The sequence below is a fragment of the Harpia harpyja genome, chromosome 2 (assembly GCF_026419915.1).
Source record: "Harpia harpyja isolate bHarHar1 chromosome 2, bHarHar1 primary haplotype, whole genome shotgun sequence".
NCBI lineage: Eukaryota > Metazoa > Chordata > Aves > Accipitriformes > Accipitridae > Harpia > Harpia harpyja.
The window spans coordinates 1,947,756-1,966,435 of record NC_068941.1 but is presented as its reverse complement, the minus strand read 5'-3'; the positions used below and the strand labels follow the sequence as shown (position 1 = coordinate 1,966,435).

The window sequence follows — 18,680 nt, the reverse complement described above, 5'->3', positions numbered from 1 at the left end:
CCAAGTAACAAACAAAAGGCTCTTGCTCGTCCTGAACTACCGTGCCTCCTTCAGCAGCACCACAGGCATCACGTCTCCGCTTCTGTCCCAGGTGTTCTGGTTTGTAGCACCCAGTCGCCCCTCCAGTCACCCATTCCACCCAGTTTGGAGTTCGCTCAGTGTGAGGCCAGCCAGATTCTTTTGAAACTGTGGTCAACTCCAAGTGCTGTAAGCATCCCTGGTGTGTGTTTTTTGGCTTGACTCCAAAGCAAACGGTCCTTGCAAGATCCTGAGAAGCAACCCCCAGGGACTAAGTAATCCATGGGTCTCTCAATGAAATGCACGGTATCGGTGTGGGCTGAAAACAAAGTAGGGCAAAAAAGAAAATGTAAATTCCCCCCCCAGCCTTTTTTTTTTAAGAAAATGTTACCTAGTGTGACAAATTCCTGTAACTAAAAGGAAAGAAATCTCTCTCAGAGCAGCCTGGAAATCATCTTCATCTACGAAAAGAAAACAACACCCTCCATCAATAGGGATGGGGATTTCTCTTCCGTATCAGCACAGACACCTGGTCCCAAAACTCAATCATTCCAACAAAGACCTAATGCTCAGAGCCTGAACGCAAGAAATAAGCAAGAGCAGGTATTTCTGTGGGTTGGCAAAAGGTGATTTATATGTCTGAATAATACCATGTGATTTTGCTGACCGATCCTTCTAAAGCATTGTCTTCCTGCACTGGGTCTTGCCCGTACCTCCGATTTCCCAGTTTTGAAAACCTGACACCGCTCTCCCGCCTGCCTCCTCCCCGCTGTCGCAGCAGCAGCTCTCTGTCCACGCTCTGCCAGCCCAGAAGGTGACACTTCACATTCAGCTCTCGCTGAATAACCCAGCAGGGTACATGGGTCCCAACTCTGCCATTAGCGCTCCCTTACCTTAATATGAGATTTAAAACAGAGACTTTTTTCCCCTTTTCGCTGCAGTTAATAAGGGCCAGTTCATACGACACTTGCCACGTAAGAGATCTTGCCTTGGGCACCATCTTACTTTCAGAGAATTAGGAAAAAACCCATGTGAACAATTCAGGAATGTGTGAAGCCCCTGGAAGAAACCAGATCCGTTTTGCACTGTGTTAGTATCAACTTACCTAAGCCTGACCTTTCTTTGTGCACTTTAAAAACCTGAAAAGCACTACTTCTATGTGGAATACAGATGGTTGGCATCTTCCTAAGATACTGGTTATAGCTGCTAGAATCTCTGCCTTAATTACAATCCAAATGATGACAGGCTCAAACTGTCTCTTCAAAGATACCTCTCCCCAGTACTTTTAAAGAGCTAACACCTGAATTTTGTCACATGAAAAACTACCCGCTGGTCTCGCTGAATTTTTTAAGCGGTATTTTAACAAGCTGTCATCTGGCAACACGTTGAAGTTGCAAGAACAGTTGAAGTTGCAGTTTCCCATTAAAATCGGTCCCTCTCAGGTATTGCCGTTCTGTGAGCCATTCCAGAAGCGGAAAACCAGTGAGAGCAGTTTACAACCGCTGTTATTGCCAATTGCGAGCCATTTACCCTAACAGCTTGCACACTGAACTTGGATTAATAGAGGTTTTTAGCACTCTCAAGTGGCGCTTAGATGGATCTTAGAATTTTTTTAAGACTCTTGCTTATGAAATGTTAGTATTGGTCTTCTCTACAAGAATTTGAGTTCAACTAGACACTTACGTCAGATTTACTTGCCCAGCTTAAAACTGTCAAGAACGTACTCAGAGAGTGTAATTCTTGGCAGAATGTAGTAAACCAGAGGTTTAGCTGAGACCTGAAGCCCAAGTGAGCGATACAAACGTCTCTTGTCAATGCAGTGGGTTGGAAATTTGGCCTCTTAGTATTAATTTTCTGTTTTGCCTTTTTTTTTTTTAAACATCATTTAACGTTTTTCATGACACCATTTACGATTAAAATCAATAATTACAGACCAAATACCAAAATACTACCGGCGAATTCCGGTGCAAACCACCACACCCGAAGGTAGTGCCCCACCGTACGTATTTGTAGCAGAGGCAAAGGCTGTTGCCGCAGGAAAGCCGGGCTTCTTTTGCAGGTTTGTGAATGCCCCGTAGGTCTGCAGCTCCAGGTGGGCTTACCACTCGGTGGGCTTACCTCTCGGCCTCAGCGGAGCTGCGTGGAAATCTCCTCTCCTCAGTCAGACTGCCGTGCATCGTGCGGGACTCCTGGCTCTCAGAGCCTTACTGGAGGTACACGCACGACATAGGTCGCTCCTTGCTGCGTATATACTTGCTGGATCATAAACACTGGCATCTGTTTTCCTGCCTTGTTTATATTTGCTACGTGCATACATGCAGCAATTAGATCTCCCCCTCAGCCTCTCCTCTGCTGGGTTAAAAACCCAAAGTTTCTCTGCACTCAGTTAAAAACCCAAAGTTTCTCCAGACTCAGCTAGAAACCCAAAGTTTCTCCAGACTCAGCTAGAAACCCAAAGTTTCTCCAGACTCAGTTAAAAACCCAAAGTTTCTCCAGACTCAGCTAGAAACCCAAAGTTTCTCCAGACTCAGCTAAAAACCCAACGCTTCTCCAGACTCAGCTAGAAACCCAACGCTTCTCCAGACTCCACCTCTGAGATGAAGACCTCCCTGTTTTCTTACCAGATGAGCTTTTCTTTAGAAGTTTCGGTCCGGGTCTACTCTTCTTGAAAACGGGTAACCAGAACTATAGAAAAAAACTGTTGTCGCCGTTTTGGAGCAGTACCAGAATGACCCACCTCCGGCAGCGACCTGAAATCCTCTCATCAGCTCAGAAAACGTTTCTAGGTAAAGGACAGGAGAGCAGCTGCCTCCTGTTTGACTGGCACAGAATGCCTCAGATACCGCCGCCTCAAAAAAGCAAAGCCCCGAAAGTTACGTGTTCTTGTCAAAAGGGTTGGAGCTGCTATCTGGACGCCCACGCGTGTACCAGGAATTCTGTGGATCACTGGAAACGCACTCCTTCCTTTCCCCCAATTTCTCTGCAGCCCGCACTCTTCAATGGTAAGAGCAGGATGTCTGTTTTTAAAAATCAAATTAAATATTTAATTCAAATGCACTTTTTTCAAGACGGTAAAGGTCACGCCTAAAGCACACGGCCCGTCATTTTGCAAAAGACAAAACTTAAAAATGAAAAAACCAGACCCTCCCACGTGAATCAAACCAGAGAAAGACTTGTTATGTTAAAGATTTTATTGTTACGTGCTCCCCAAATACAACAAACAGTATCAGTAGTGTACACTTTATAGAAAGAGAAATTAGCTTGGTAGAAAAGAAATCAAAAAGGTACAAGGATTATCTACACCCACATTGTATATATGTAAAAGATAAAGACAGAAAAGAGAATTTGACTTTTGGGGAATTTTAGAGGAACAAACACACCCTATTTGTCTGTTTGAGGCTCAGGGATTGTCTGTACAATCTGTTTAATACTAGTTTCTTGGACCTTCAAAAGCCTTGCAGAAAGGTAGCAGCAATTCTTTAGAGGTGTCGAGTCAATACTTCAGCGGGTTAGATTACACACATCACGATGTAAGATGCGTCTTGCATAGCGTGACCCTACACTTCCCCGAACGGGATTAACCTACCCCCATTCTAGTTTACTTTAAAAGTCTTCCGACAACAATCTTCATCCTCATTTCTTCCTAGTGATTCCGCATAATCACTACACATGTTTCTAGAATTTAATCTCCGGGGTCCTAACCTACTTTTTATAGCATTTCAGAGGTACGTATTCACTGTTCTTTTAAATGGGTCGATCACGAGGACTTTTTACAGGGAAGCAAAAATTGCACGTGAAACTTTAATAACCTATTTAGAAATTAAAGATGCCTGTAATAAAAAAACTGTCATAAGACTTTTTTTTTTTAAAGAATAAGATCAACGATTTCTCTACAGTAGTTTAGTTAGCTTAAATTTCTGTTCTATCCATATGACATAGCATGTACAGGTATCTAATTACATCTCTCTGTTTTATCTTGGCAAAAAGAATAGTCAACTGCCCGTAGTGTAAATATTTAGTACATAAAATACTATCAAGAAATCAACTTTTAATAAATATCTTTAGTTCTCAATCCTATATACAAGTACTTTACAGCAACACACAGGAGAGAGTGCGATTGGGTGGACTGTGAACAAGATGGTTATTGACATAAATTACTAGTACGTTATTGCAGTCAGATGCATTGTGGTTGTGAAGATTTTGAGGTGAACCATGCTGAAAAATAAATATCTCTCTCACCTTTAAATCAATGCTTCCAGTAGGAACAAAAAAATCTATTTTAAGTCTTGCCACAGCTACTTCTTGTTAGCGCTTATTCTACCTCTGTGATGCTTTTTCAGCTTCAGAAACAACAAACAGATCATCTGGAAAACAGAACTCATTTGTGACTCGTGAACATTACACTACTTACAGTATATACATGGTTTCCTACACTGGTCTGACCTCTTCGGCAAAAGGAGACTTAAGGGACGGCACTGCTACTCCTGAACTGAAGCAACGCCTGCTCAGCGGAGGCCGCGGGTGTCGGTGTTCACTCCACAGGCACGTAAAATCATTTCTCCAACCTGCGACTGGAATTACACTAAAGTTTCTAAACCGACTTCTAATGGGCGGGTGGCTCTAAGTAGACTCACACCTTGAGGGTTACGCTTTTCTCCCCCCGTTTCAAAAGAAAGCATCACATTGTTGATCCTCCAAAAAAGCCCTTTCCTAGTGTCAGCAGATGTCATTCATATGAAAAGGGAACTCCTCCTTTTATGATAATGCTGCTTTAAAAATCAACTCTTGGAATGTAAATAAGGCAGTACTCAATGGCAGGCACCTAGCAATTGTCCAGAATGCAACATAGGTAAACAGTTGTCTGACAGCACAGAACTCTTAAAAATAATACTGACTTTCTGCAATATACAGTATTTACAAAACAGCTGCAAATTTGCTCGTACAATATCCGTTTATATAGATAAATTAGCAAAACAAGTCTTATGGATTCAGTTGTTCCACTGCAAAAGTATTCTGTATAGTTGTAAACGTTTGGTACCTCTTGTAGTGGGGCATTTTCTACACGCAAGTGTTTAAAACCAAAAATAATGAGGTGAGTGCTGAGGTCGGGGCCACTTTTCTGTACTAGAGCTCGACTGACGCCCTCAGCAACTTCTGCTCACCGTTCGGAATATTCTTTGGTGCTTTCCTCCGGTGCGTTCAAGGTAGCCAGATAACGCAGCATGGGAGGAGGACGGGAGCAACTAGAAAGTGAACCAGCACTTCTCGTTCTTTGTATTTACAAGGAAGACGAGTTGATGATCTGCAGCGTCCCGCTTGTGGAAAGCAGCGTGCACCATAGCGTCCAGAAGTAAGGAAATTAAACCCAAAGCGCCAAACAAAGCCTCTTTCGACGGCCATCCTCCGCAAGGCATTCGCGTTCATCTTTCCACGGTGGAGGACCTCGAAGGCCATCTCTTCTCGGCGTGCTTCTCGCCCTTCCGCGAGGTTCTCGATGGAGAAGGAGCACCCGCGGTGGCGTTGCCGGCTGGCACCGCGGGAACGGCTGCGGCCAAGGCGAGGGCGTTACGAGGACGGAGACCGCTGCTGCTGTTGGCAGGTGACCGGTGTAGCAAAGCGAACAGCCTCGAGGTCTTCCTCGCCTGAGGAGCTCTCCACTGCGGAAATTCAGCACCTTTGGGCTTGGCGTCGGCCGGGGAGTCGTGCGCGTCGGCGTTCTCTCCAGCGAAAGGAAGCCCGCCCAGAGGACTTCTCCCAGGTGGGAACTGTGCGTAGCGGGGCACCACAGGGGTCGGCATCATCAAAGGGGTCGGCATCATCAAAGCCCTCGGCAGGTCGCTCCGATCGAACGTCGCTCCCTCTTCGGTTTCAGCGGCTTCCGTGAGGAACGGCGGTGGGAGGGTGCTGCTGCGCTTGCCGCACGACTCGCAGCACAGCTTGTTGTAGCCAGGGATGGAACAGTAACGTGCAAGCACTTCCATCTGACAGAAGATAGATTTGTCTCCCATACAGGGCTCATCTGCAAAACAGATGTAATGTTGATTGTAAAACCTAGCGAAGAGCACCAAAACACCCGGAGGACAGCATTTAGATGGGCACTGATAAAAGCTCTGCCTACGTTTCATAAACGATGGGCTACTCTGAATAGGCAACCTGAGATGCTTCATCCCCTGACAGAACCCACCGTCACCCTAAAAAATAACCCTAGCTGGGAAGCAAAGAAATCGGCGGTCACTTTGACAACGTCGGCTTCTGCGCGCACCAGAAACGAAGAGCCGTGGGAAGGCACGTTATCTTTGCGGAGGGTCACAGGCAACAATTTCCAGTGCTAATCTACTAGAGCTCCCACGTACCGGGCCAGATGTGGTTCTACTCACCCCAAATCACCTTCACTTGTAGCCTGCGGATGTTATCTACCAACAGCATTAAAAACAATGAAATCTTCCCTTAAAGAAATTAAATCCCAAGCAATACCTCTCAAAGATGCCTTTTACGTGATGTCTTAAAATAAAATGTTATAGTTGGGTAAAGTTTTGTTTGAATAAAGTCGGAGTTTTTCAGTGACCTAACCGTAACTGGAGAACTGATGGAAAAATTTTAACAGATAGCTCAGACATAACATGCCTTGAAGTTAAGTGTGTGGCATTCCCTTTCCCAGTCAGGGAAAAGATCTTAAAGAGGTCAAAGATCTATTAGAGATCCCCAAAACGTCACTGTTTCTTTGAGCATTTGCTGGATGTCTATTCCACAAACAGAGATGCAGTGGTCACGTTGGACAAAACTGGTAGAGAGGAAAGCAGTAACGCAAGAAGTCAGAAGAAAAAATAAGGCTTTGATATTGAGCTAAGAGCACATCAGTACTCGGCCGGTCTCCTTCAGACTGTCACATGAGCTCAAAGGTGAAGCCCTAAGTTTTACTGTTACCAGGACTGGGACAAACACTGAGAGTTTGTAACTCTCATGAGTAGGTGGCACCGTTGAGAATTTCTGTTCTTAATCTTGCAGTCTGTTGTACTGACTACATCAAGGTACAAGCTCCCTGCGTAGTTTGGTATTCTGTATGGGAATGTGTGTTTAAATTAAAACTTCACTCTCGTTTCACAGGAAAAGTCAAATTCTCAGTTAGTATCTGAGCAGAGCTGTGTCAAGCCACAGAAGAAGATGGGAGGTTGGCTCCAGGCATTTGGAAATGAGCTGCACTATTTGCAGATTTTGAAATGAGGAGATTTAATGCTTGCTTTTTATTCTCCTCCCTGTGTCTAACTCATCCTACCGCTCATTTATACTGTTAATTATCTGTGTAGTTTGGAGTATCACGTGCCTTGGCACCATGAACACCCAAGAGGGTAACGCAGGAAGGCACTTCGGAAGGTCACCTCGTCCAGCCTTGCAGCAGGGTCAACGCTATTCCGAAAAGCATCTTGCTATTTTCAAGTCAATGGACCTGTAGGCAGAGAGGGGCAACCGCCTCCCCACAGACACCTACAGGGACCCTCAAAACAGACCGTGCGTTTCAGTGCCGCGTTCCAGCCGAACCTGTCGCTCTCCCACGGAGGACTCAGCCCCGCGACTGGGGCTCTCGAGAAACGCGGGGCGTCTGTGTCTCCCCTCGGTCTCCTAAACCAGGCGCTAAGGCCCTGGCAGGGCTCCAGAATCAGACCAGGACCCTACAAACATGCTAACGCTTCACAGGACATAGAACCAGCAATGGGGACAAATGAGTAGCTGGGTGCATCCTGTAACGATTCAAACGCTTCAGGGAGAGACCAGCAAAAAGTTTCCATTAGCAGAATTTTCCTAAGTTATCACGGCTGGTTGAAACGGTATTGATGGGTTTTACTTGAGATAGAAGTACGCAAAATTATCAGGTGAAAAGCCAAAAGTTAACCCCAGCTATTGAGAAGATCTGTTCCATGCCTAGTCCTCCATTCACAGTTAGCAATTCCGTAGTCAACATTTTCATGAGCAACACATGGCATGCAACACCACTTATTAAGCTCTGCAATTAAATTAGCTTTCTGTACAGCGGTGTTTTTTCACCTGCGTACAGACGCTGCCGCACCACACGTCAACAGTATGTTAGGCAACCCATTTTCTTATTTTAAAATATTAACTGCAGCTCAACCTCTCCATCAGTGCAAATCAGCTTAATTCCACTGAACTCAGTAAACCAGTGGGGTTGTGGGACCTTGTTTATAAATAGCAAATTATACGACTGCAGCACGTAACACAAAAATTTTCTTTGCTCCTCATCCCGACGTGTTTCCTTGCATAGATGTTTGTTGGTTCTTGAAAAACCTAGCATTAAACCTGCAGCTTTGCGTGGAAATATACGTACTCCATGAAGGCACTATAAGACTATTTTCAGCAGGAAATTAGCATGGGAAATTCAAGGGCTATATTTATAATTCATCTAAACTAGAAAAGCTAATATTGAAACACAAATCTTTGCATCATATATAGAACAATCTTTGTGCTTCTGTGTAAACGAAAGCACCTGATCTGGAAAATTATGGCAGTCATCTTGTTAACGTACTGTGATTTACGTCAGTACATAAGTCAAAGCAAATAGTATCACCTAAAGTGACAAACCAAAACAGAAAGTACCAAACAATTATTTTTGCCTTTCCGTAGTGACAATGCATCTTATTTGGTCCTTTTTGCCCACGGTTAATTTTTGTGATACCGGGTTGTGATGGTTTAGATTTCATGACTCATGTGATAGTGCAAAGATTTGGTTTTGTACTTATCTACTTGCAGTAGGTTCCATAAGTACAATCTTGGAGCTGTATACTCACATAATCCCTTTTTTTTATTTTTTAGGTTAATTCTGCACAACCTAGTCAACCACTTCCTATTCAGTATGTAAGTGCTTGTATCCTTCCGCTGATGTTCACGGTAAAAGTTCTCCTTCTCACAATTTGTTACTTGCTTCATGGTAGCTAAGAGCAGAAGACACAAGAAAGCGTATCGGCTCCCTAGGGAATCTTTAGAAGACGAAGCTACTAGAATATAATTTAAATCAACTAAAAAATTTTCACATTAGATTTTAGAATTGAAACAGCTCTTACAGAAGGCATCACTGTAACTCTAAGTACATTGCTTGCTGACAGCATCCCATTGAGAAATCTCGCTGAAAGTTGGTATTTAGGGACTAAAATTTAAAGCAACACGGGCTTTCTTCTTCATTCCGTATCTTGTGTTGCAAAGCAGGGACAGCTCGTATAAAGACTTTTTGAGGGTCTGTTCTATACAGGTTCTTACGTGGCTCATCTATTTGTCTGAGCACCACAACATCCATTCTTCTAATCTGGCACAGCCACAGAAACATGACTGCTGCTCAGATTATTGCTATGGACCTGCAGGATAAAATCCTACCTCCTGTTTCCTTCTAATCACAGAAACCTACAAAGATTGAGTGAAATATCTATGGGAGGTGTCCTCATTTTTCCACACTATGAGACTCAGCTCCACCGAGGCATACAGTGGAAGAGCTCGTGGCTCTTCTCCCGTATGCAGACACATGTTCTTTCATGAAATGGAAGAGAAATGCTAATATGCCACACAGCACGAAAGAAATCGCACCATCCGCGGCAAACGTTTGTGACGACTCCATTAAGATTAAACTCTCGGCAATCTCGCAGGTAGGTAGTTAATCGTTTGTCAAAACCACCTGATATAGACTAACGTTTCGCTAAGTCTAAAGCCCTGAAAATCAAGACAGTAATCAAGGCTATGCAGATTTAAAAGTAAAAGAATGCCACGCATGACCATGCATAAAGAGTTTATCTACGTAAATATTACAGAACGCTATCGATATTTTAGCTGTGTTCTCCCAAAACATAGAACGTGGTAAAAACCGCTACAGAAAAGCGTGGCAAAAAAGGGAGACTATTTGGCCTGAACGAATACGGCCAGCTACTCACTGCTCGGTAAAAGTTATGGCCCAAACCCCTGAGCAGAGCAGAGAGGTTTGAGCTCAAATAGAGGAGGCGGGTTGTCGACAACCCACGGGGACCCTGCGGTTTTGGCACAGGCAGGAGGGCCTTGGCTGGATGTAGCTGTCCGTGCCCTCGCAGCTCACAGCGGTTTCATAAAGCTCAGGTCTTTGCTGAGTTTGCTGCGTCAAGGCCAGGGGTATCGGTGGCCATTAGTTCACGTTTTTTTAACAGCTGTTGCGATGCGCTGCTGCGTCCTCTCTCTTTAGGCAGTGTACCTTCCTTCACTGGGGCAGGCGAGATGGGGCGCATATTAAACGCCCAAACCCCTAAAATACAGTGAGTGTTAACCCAGGCGATTCAACCGCCGTTTGTAAAGGACCCGTACAAGGCCATGTATTGCTTATATGCCACCTAAGCGGATCCTAGGTCTTACAGGTCAGTGGCACTTGGCTCTGAGCATTACTTATGGTGAGAGAGACGTAGTACTCTCACACGGAGAAAAAAGACGGTGCGCTGCTTACTTTGGAAAGGTAGGAATTTAACACTGGGTATTCGAGAAAATCCCAGCTGATGCTTAAAGTGCAGCTTCTTTAAGGGGGTGCTTAAAGCACAAGATCAAAACTATGTGAATAGTTTTGCAAAGATGTAGCCCTGATTTCTTTCAGTTTCAGCAATATTTTTATCACCAGTGAAAAATGGGGTTTTAAACCTTGTACTTGTTTACAGTCTCACAGATTGTGATTTGCTCCCACCTAGTGGATACAACGTTTTATAACTCTCCACTGCTCCCACAATTTTCTGCTCCGAGTTCTTTCACTGCCAGAAGACAAGAGCAAAAGCAGACACCTTTACCAGACTTGTGGGAAGCAGATTCACTCTGTGCAAAAACACACTGCGCCTTCTAAGAACTCTTACTCTATTGTTTCTACCAGCTAGTGATCAGAGTGTTAGGACCACCATGAGGGATTTAAAAAACAAATAACCCCCAAATCTTAGAGAGTCATGGACCCAGAGGAAGAAAGGCTTTTTTTGTCATAAAATGCTTAAAAGTCTCTTCAAAAAATCCTATGAGAACAATGTAATGAGATTCCTAGGAACCTTATTAATGCAATGTGGTTCCATTTTTATGTATTTTTTTTCATTTCCTCAGTTGGCAGGCTTGCAAAACTTATGCTGGGATTTAGAGGCTGAACAGGGTTTACTTTGGATTGACCTTCACCTCTAGCACAAATTTTTGCAAATGCAACTCAGGCTAACGTGTTTAAACCCCCTATTTCAGCATGGTTACAAGAGAGACCCTGGCGTGCGAGAAGCACCGATTACCTGGAGCTACGATATCAGTAACGTGCTGGACTAAACAACAGGGTGCTTTTAGCTGGAAAAAATGGGGAGAATCTCCCAGGAAGGCGTGCATTTTCTAGCATGCAAGAGATGAATGGTGCTGTGTGGTTGTCACCTGACAGTGTAATATCTTTAAAATACAGTACAGTACAAGTTTGGTGTGCACACTACCTGTTCATAAGCATAGGCTCTGCCTCATCTTAGAAACCTGTACACATTAACACAGAAAGTTCACAGAAAGCTTAGCTTTTATTTCGACCAACTATAGGTCTCTTAATTTTTCACTGGAGTGCACTCAAGGATGAAATCCGTGTCTAACACCTCTACACAGCACTGTGCTATCTAGACAGGCTGCACCGAGACAGGAATTGTTACCCTCATCTACTGCAGTCATTTTACGACGTTCTCTTACCGTTGCAGGGGGCGAGTTTACAAACCCTCACTGATTCTGGCTTTTCTCCATCGCACTGGTCACCAGCACGGCACAGGATCTGCCGGGTCTCGGTTCCCTCCCCGCAGGTCACAGAACACTACGAAACAGACACAAGACGATTCAGGACATCCAGCTTTCACAGCAACGTGCAAAAATTAAGGTGTCTAAAATAGCCCAAGGTTGGGTTACAGGTCAAGCTATACATTCCAGCAATTTGTTTTGAAAGTAGACTTTAGTGACGGCTGACGTTACGGAGAAATATGCAGAGGAGGATGATGTTTTTTCTTCCTTGGTTCTTGCTTTCTGTAACGTTAAATTTATTATTAGTGCGTATTATGAATTTTGCTACTTATTCTTCCTGTAGCCCGATACCTAATCTTGGCGGTGTAACATAAAGAGAATACAAAGGGCAGAGAAAACTCGAGTGTTCACCGAGTTAGTGTAAAAGGAACTAGGCCTTAAGCCTCATTGTTTTAAGACTGTTTGCTTTATTGCATAAGACTATTCATATTAGACATATAACTAATGATTACAAATTGGTTTAGAGAAGATTAATAGAATGCAGGTGCATATAAAACAATATCTATGAGTTGCTTAATTGTTTTCTGAGACTCCCTCTTCATGGCTGGCTTAAAATCCAGTCAAGCTGAATCAACAGAGAAAAAAGGATCATACATCTTAGACCCAAGACGTGAGAGTAAGTGATGAACTTTAGAATAAGATTAATTAATAAAATAACCTGAGTAGTTTTCCTGAAGACCCATAGATACCTTTGAAATGTAAGAAGATAAGTGATGATGGTGACCGGAGACTTTCAGCCCGTGACCACCAATCCCAGAAGAACTGAGGCATGAGAATGGAGAAGAGACGAAATAAGATGATGGATGATAACGATATGAAAACAGAGAATTGACTGGAAAATTACAGAGACTTCGGACTGGGACAATGGGTGGCAAAAGGGTATATAAGATCTGGAAACTTTTGGAAGTGCGCCATTCACTGCGGTGGTGGCCCAACTCTGAGTTGTGAATAAAGCAAACTTAGAGAAAGCCACGTTCGTAAATTCTTTAACAGAATTGGCGACCCAGGTGGGACTCTAGGACACAAGAGAGAAAGAGAGCAACGGGATATTTCTCTGGACAAACCCGTTACCAACGCTCAATTGCCAGCAGAAATAATCAGGTGAGTTCACCTAAGAGGCTTGGACACGGGTAGTTCCAGACAAAAATTATCCTGGGAAACTCTTTTGTTTAAACTTGCAAGAATTAGTTAAGAAAAATGGGGTTAGCACCCAGCGTTGAAAGGGGGACGCCCCTTGCTGAGGTTTTGGGAAAATTGGAAAAAGATACCCTTGGCACAGACATTACAAAAAAAGAAATTGATAATGTTGTGCCAAGAGGAATGGACATTCCTGATGAGAAATAGAGGAGGAGGGCCAATGGATGGGTGGCCTCCTAAGGGAACTTTTAAACCCCATAAGCAAAAATTTTTGAGAATGGATTTGGAAGACTCCGGAAGTCAAGATATTGATTATTGGTATATTTGGTATAATTGGGCACAACAAAGGAGAAAAAAATCCTTTGTTGAAAATGATGAAAAATTTACTTCCCTCGGCCCCTGAGGCTGAGGAAACTGAGCTTTTCTCAAAAGGTGCTGGCATGTATCCAAAGCGTTTGGATTACGTCCCAAACCCGAGCGCAGGACCGGGTGCACCTGCTGAAGTTTCTCCAGTAACTGCAATAATGAGGCAGGAACCTTGGAAGCAAGGTGATTTAGTAGCCTGGCAATCAAAGATGCCTCGGCTGCATGACGATGCTGAAAAATGTGCTCAACTGTTATTGGGAATTGTCACTGATTATACCCCCAATTGGAATGATATGAGGACTCTGCTGCGAGAATTATTTCAGCCAGAGGAAAGAGAAAAGATTTTTCAAAAGGATAGAGAAATTGCTCAGAGAGGCCAGGGGTTAAACCCACGGCCTGAACAAGATCCACAATGGAATCTTACAACCACAGAAGGAGCTAGGGCTCATCAAGCTGCCGTTCAACAATTAATAGAGGCGGTTCGCCAAGCTGGTGAGAGAGTAACTAATTGGAAAAAGGTTTTAGAATGTAGGCAGAAACCTGATGAACATCCAAGTGATTACTGGGGACGATCGAAAGCAACTTTGATGAAATATGGAGGCATGACCCGTGACAATTTCCAGGAGCCTTTAGCTATTAGTGTTTTTGTAGATCGATCTGCTCCAGACATAAATATTTTAGGAAATACATGCCATGCTGGCAGGGTGAGACATTAGCTAAAATTCTAAGTATTGCTGCCTTTGTTTTTGATGGGAGAGTTGAAGAGAAACAAAAACAGGAAGAAGAGAAATTAAAACGAGAACGGAAAGAGAAGGAGAGAGAAATTGGATTGTTAGCAGCAGCAATTACTCAGAATTTTAATCCACGAATGAGAGGTCGGGGATTTACTGGGGGAAGATTTAGGGGAAGAGGGGCGCAAGGTAGAGCCCCTCCTGTTTCTCAATACGCTAACTCTTTAGAGTGTTTTTATTGTGGAAATTTAGGACATACACAGAGAGAGTGCCCGCTGAGACCTGTTGCAACCCGAGGAGGATTCCCGCCTGACAGACCACCACGACCTCATTTGCAGTAAAGAATGGTATTCCTCTTCTCTGGGAACTAAAAAAGGAACAATGGGACCTGTCGGAATCAAGGTAGATGAGCGCGGTCAGATTTCTGCAAAGGTAAATGGTATTCTCGTTACTTTCCTAGTAGATACGGGAGCAACATTGTCTTTGTTAAATTTTGAAGTCCCCCAGGTGTCAAATGAGACTGTGATGATAAAGGGGGTGGTAGGGGAAGAGATGAAATATTTGTCCACTCCTCTACCAGTTGTTTTGAATGGAAAATTAGTTTGGGGAAGATCTGTAATTTCTCCAAACTCTCCCGTTTCTCTGCTGGGACGAGACCTTTTGCAGGAATTTGGTACGTTTATCTCCTTGGCACCTACAGGAATCCAATTAATTATAATGGGTTCTGAAGTAATTGTATTTAAAGAACAAAAACATAGTGATTCAAAAATACCACCTGAATTAGCTGGAGTTCCCAGAGAACTTTGGAGTACATCAGGAGATGAAGTAGGATTATTAAAATCTGCTGAACCAGTTGTGATAAAAACAAAAGGAGGGACCCCTCCTTCAATTCGGCAATATCCGATTATAAATGAAGCCATTCCCAGCATTGAAAAACAAATTGTGCATTTTTTGGAAAAGGGGATTTTGAGTGAGTGGCGTAGTCCCTATAATACCCGAATTTTGCCAGTAAGCAAACACAGGATGGATAAAGATGGAGATCCTGAATATAGATTTGTTCAAGATTTACGAGTAGTAAATGAGCATGTAATTGCCCCACACCCTGTGGTACCAGACCCTAGTTTGATTTTAACCCAGATTCCAGTATGGGCGCAGTATTTTACAGTGCTTGATCTTACTGGAGCTTTCTTTAGTATTCCGATTGCTGAGGAAAGCCAACCAATTTTTGCTTTCACTTGGCAAGGGAAGCAACTTACTTGGACTAGGTTACCGCAAGGCTTTACTAGTTCACCAACGATTTTTTCCCAGATTCTGAAAAACGATTTACGAGATTTAGTTTTTCCAAGAAAATCTGTCCTGGTGCAATATGTTGATGATTTGTTATTGGCAAGTAAAACTGAGAATGATTGTATTCGAGATACTGAATATCTGTGTATTCAACTTGTTAAAAAAGGACACCGTGCATCTCCATCTAAATTGCAGTTTTGCAAACAGCAAGTAAAATACTTAGGATTTATATTAAAGCCCGGAGTACGAGAAGTGGACCCTGAAAGAGTCCAAGCAATTCAAGAAATACCGAGGCCAGTGACGAAGAAACAGTTGAGAGGATTCTTGGGACAGGTAGGATTTTGCCGTCCTTGGATCCCAGGATTCAGTGAAATAGCTAAACCTTTGCGTGAAGCAACCCGAAATGAGGAAATAGAACCAATCGCTTGGAGTACTGAGAGGGAGAAAGCCTTTTGTACTTTAAAGACTGCACTCTTATCTGCCCCGGCGTTAGGACTCCCTGATTATTCAAAACCTTTTAGATTATATTGTGATGAAGCAAAAGGGGTTGCAAAGGGAGCGTTAGTACAAGCTTTAGGACCGCATGAGAGACCTGTTGCTTATTTTTCTCCTACATTAGATCCAGCGACTAAAGGAACTCCTTTTTGTATTAGAGCAATAGCAGCTGCAGCTGAAATGGTTGAGAAAACTAGAACAATTGTTTTAGGTCATCCACTAACTGTTTGTGTACCTCACGAGGTAGAAATTTTGTTAAAGCAATATGCGGAGAAAGCTTTGTCTCCGCAACGAGCGCACAGATATGTAATAATTCTTTTATTGGCTGATAATTTGAAATTGGAAAGGTGCAACACTCTAAACCCTGCAACTTTAATGCCTTTACCTTCTGATGGAGAAAAAGATAACCACAACTGTGCTAATCCCGTAAAAGAAATCAGCAAGCCGTGAGATGACCTGAGATATCAACCTTTAGATAACTCCGACTTGAACCTCTTCACGGACGGCTTGTCGGCCGAAGATGTACCGGTTTCGCTGTCACCACGGAAACACAGGTACTGCTGGCGGGACCTTTGCCTGCACTTTTGGGCGCACAAGGGGCAGAAATAGTTGCTCTTACTACAGCTGCAAAGTATGCAGTTGGAATCAGAGTTGACATTCATACAGAATCTAAATATGCCTTTGGTGTACGCCATGCTACGGGGACTTTGTGGAAGGAAAGGGGTTTTCTGACTTCGGCGGGAAAGACTGTTGCTCACGGACAACACATCAAAAACCTTTTAGAAGCAATCCAATTGCCCTCTGAGATATCTGTGATTTATATGAAGGCACACACAGAGAGACAAGATGTGGTCGCAAAAGGGAATTCTCTAGCCGACCAAGCCGCTAGAGCAGCAGCGCGACAGGTCGTGTCCGTTATGTCTCTGTCACAACATGAGATAACATTGGAGCTCCCAGACATGAATAAGCTGTATGAAGACCTCCCGGAGGAAGAACAGCAGCAATGGACTCGGCTGGGAGCCCAGCGACGAGAAGGGCAGTGGATTCTGAACAACAAACCTCTCCTTCCAAAAAGGTATTTATTGCCGATAACGCGGTGACATCATGAAAGGACCCATGGGGGACCGGAGAGCCTAGCGCTCCGAATTCAGAGACTTTGGGCAGCCCCGGGAATTTACGCAGCAGCGAGAAGAATTTGTGAAGGATGTAAGCTTTGCAGACAATATGCTTCAGTGCGAATTAAACCTCCCGGTGGGAAAAGACCACCGGCCACCTTTCCTTTTCAAAAACTCCAAACTGATTATGCAGATATGCCAAAAACAATGGGGTACTCTTACATGTTAGTGATTGTTGATCAGTTAACAGGATGGGTGGAGGCTTTCCTGACCAGGAAAAATGATTCAAAGGCAGTGGTAAAAGTCTTGTTGAAAGAGATCATTCCAAGGTATGGAGTGCCTGCAGTGATTGATACAGATCGAGGGAGTCATTTTACAGCTGCTATTCTGATACAGATTTATAATTCTTTAGGAATTTTCAATAGATTTCGTACTCCACGTCACCCGGAATCATCTGGACAGGTAGAACGAATGAATAGAACATTAAAAGAAAAGTTAGTGGAAGTATGTAAACAAACTGGTTTGAAATGACCTGAGGCTCTAAATTTGGTTTTGTGGGATTATTAGGAATACTCCGAGGCAACCAATTGGAGTTTCTCCAGCTGAAATTCTTTTTGGGAGAATACTTGCTGTTGCAGGTACGTATGTGCCAGCAAAAACTAGCCTTCTGGATGGAGATGAACAGGTAACACAATATCTTTTGTATTTACAAAATTCTTTTTTTCAAATGCGTAACCATGCCTATTGGTATCAGGGAATAAGCCCTGAAATTCAAGTTCATGACATTCAACCAGGGGATAAAGTTTATATAAAGAACTTCAAAAGAAAGAACAGATTTGAACCAAAATGGGAAAGACCCTATACTGTTTTACTAACTTCTTTTTATGCCATTAAGGTATTGGGGAAAGAAAATTGGATTCATCATTCACATACCCGCAAAGAATCTGAAGCGTAATGGACAATTGTAAAGTATTACTCCTTTTTGTATTTGTTTGTATTTTACCCTGGAGTGACACCTCGTGGACAAAATTTGCATTGCGCTATCGAGATGCCCGTACCAATAGAACTGTTATCATATATAGTGATTGTTCTTCTCAACTTTCGGGCCAAATTACAGGCTTACAGGGAAAGCCTGGACAGGTCATTCTTTCGGGTAGTTATCCGACGACTGCACAGAGAGGCCCTATTTATCCGCTGTTCAATTCTCTTGAATTCTGTGCCAATGTTAGGAGTAGATTTGACGATTCGTGGGACACTTGGTCTGACAACTACGGCTTTCTTATACGGCGGTGGGGATGTGGCATTCCACGAACTTATCCTGTATATCATATTCACCTTCAGAAACCAACATGGGGAATTGGGACATGGTGCTTTGACCATCAAATGTGGAAAATTTATGATATAATAGAGACTGGTGCTGTCATCGATTCTATTTATCAAGCAATCGTTTTACTTTTAAATTCAGGATTGTAATAATCAAATGGAGACTTGATTTTGGGGGGAATTTCTGGCACCATCATATGGGTTATCCCCATTCATATCATAACAGGTCATCTCTGAATGTGTCAAAACAGTTTGTGCGGAAACCTAGGGACGTTCACCAAGTAGAAAATGCCTAGACCAATAATATGCATGTGTCACTGATGAAATCTTTTACTGATAATCTAAATTTAAGTGAATGTTGGATTTGTGTTGCTCTACCAAAAACAGTGAATCAAGAATTTCAATTAGTAGG

At 43.2% G+C, this 18,680-nt stretch overlaps 1 protein-coding gene across 4 annotated transcripts in view; it reads right to left on the bottom strand.

Annotated features, from left to right (window-relative positions):
* Window positions 1-2,556: 2,556 nt before the first annotated feature.
* The window catches only part of ADAMTS3 (ADAM metallopeptidase with thrombospondin type 1 motif 3), a 136,324-nt gene continuing 120,200 nt past the window's right edge, over window positions 2,557-18,680 (bottom strand). For 3 of the 4 annotated variants that reach the window (XM_052812057.1, XM_052812075.1, XM_052812084.1), the window contains 3 exons: window positions 11,713-11,830; window positions 8,817-8,960; window positions 2,557-6,037 (listed from right to left, as the gene is read on the bottom strand). In XM_052812057.1, coding sequence (XP_052668017.1) covers window positions 5,439-6,037; window positions 8,817-8,960; window positions 11,713-11,830 — 861 coding nt within the window. In that variant the 3' untranslated portion in view covers window positions 2,557-5,438. The remainder of the gene's footprint in view (window positions 6,038-8,816; window positions 8,961-11,712; window positions 11,831-18,680) is intronic. The other variant, XM_052812065.1, reaches the window with a different exon arrangement.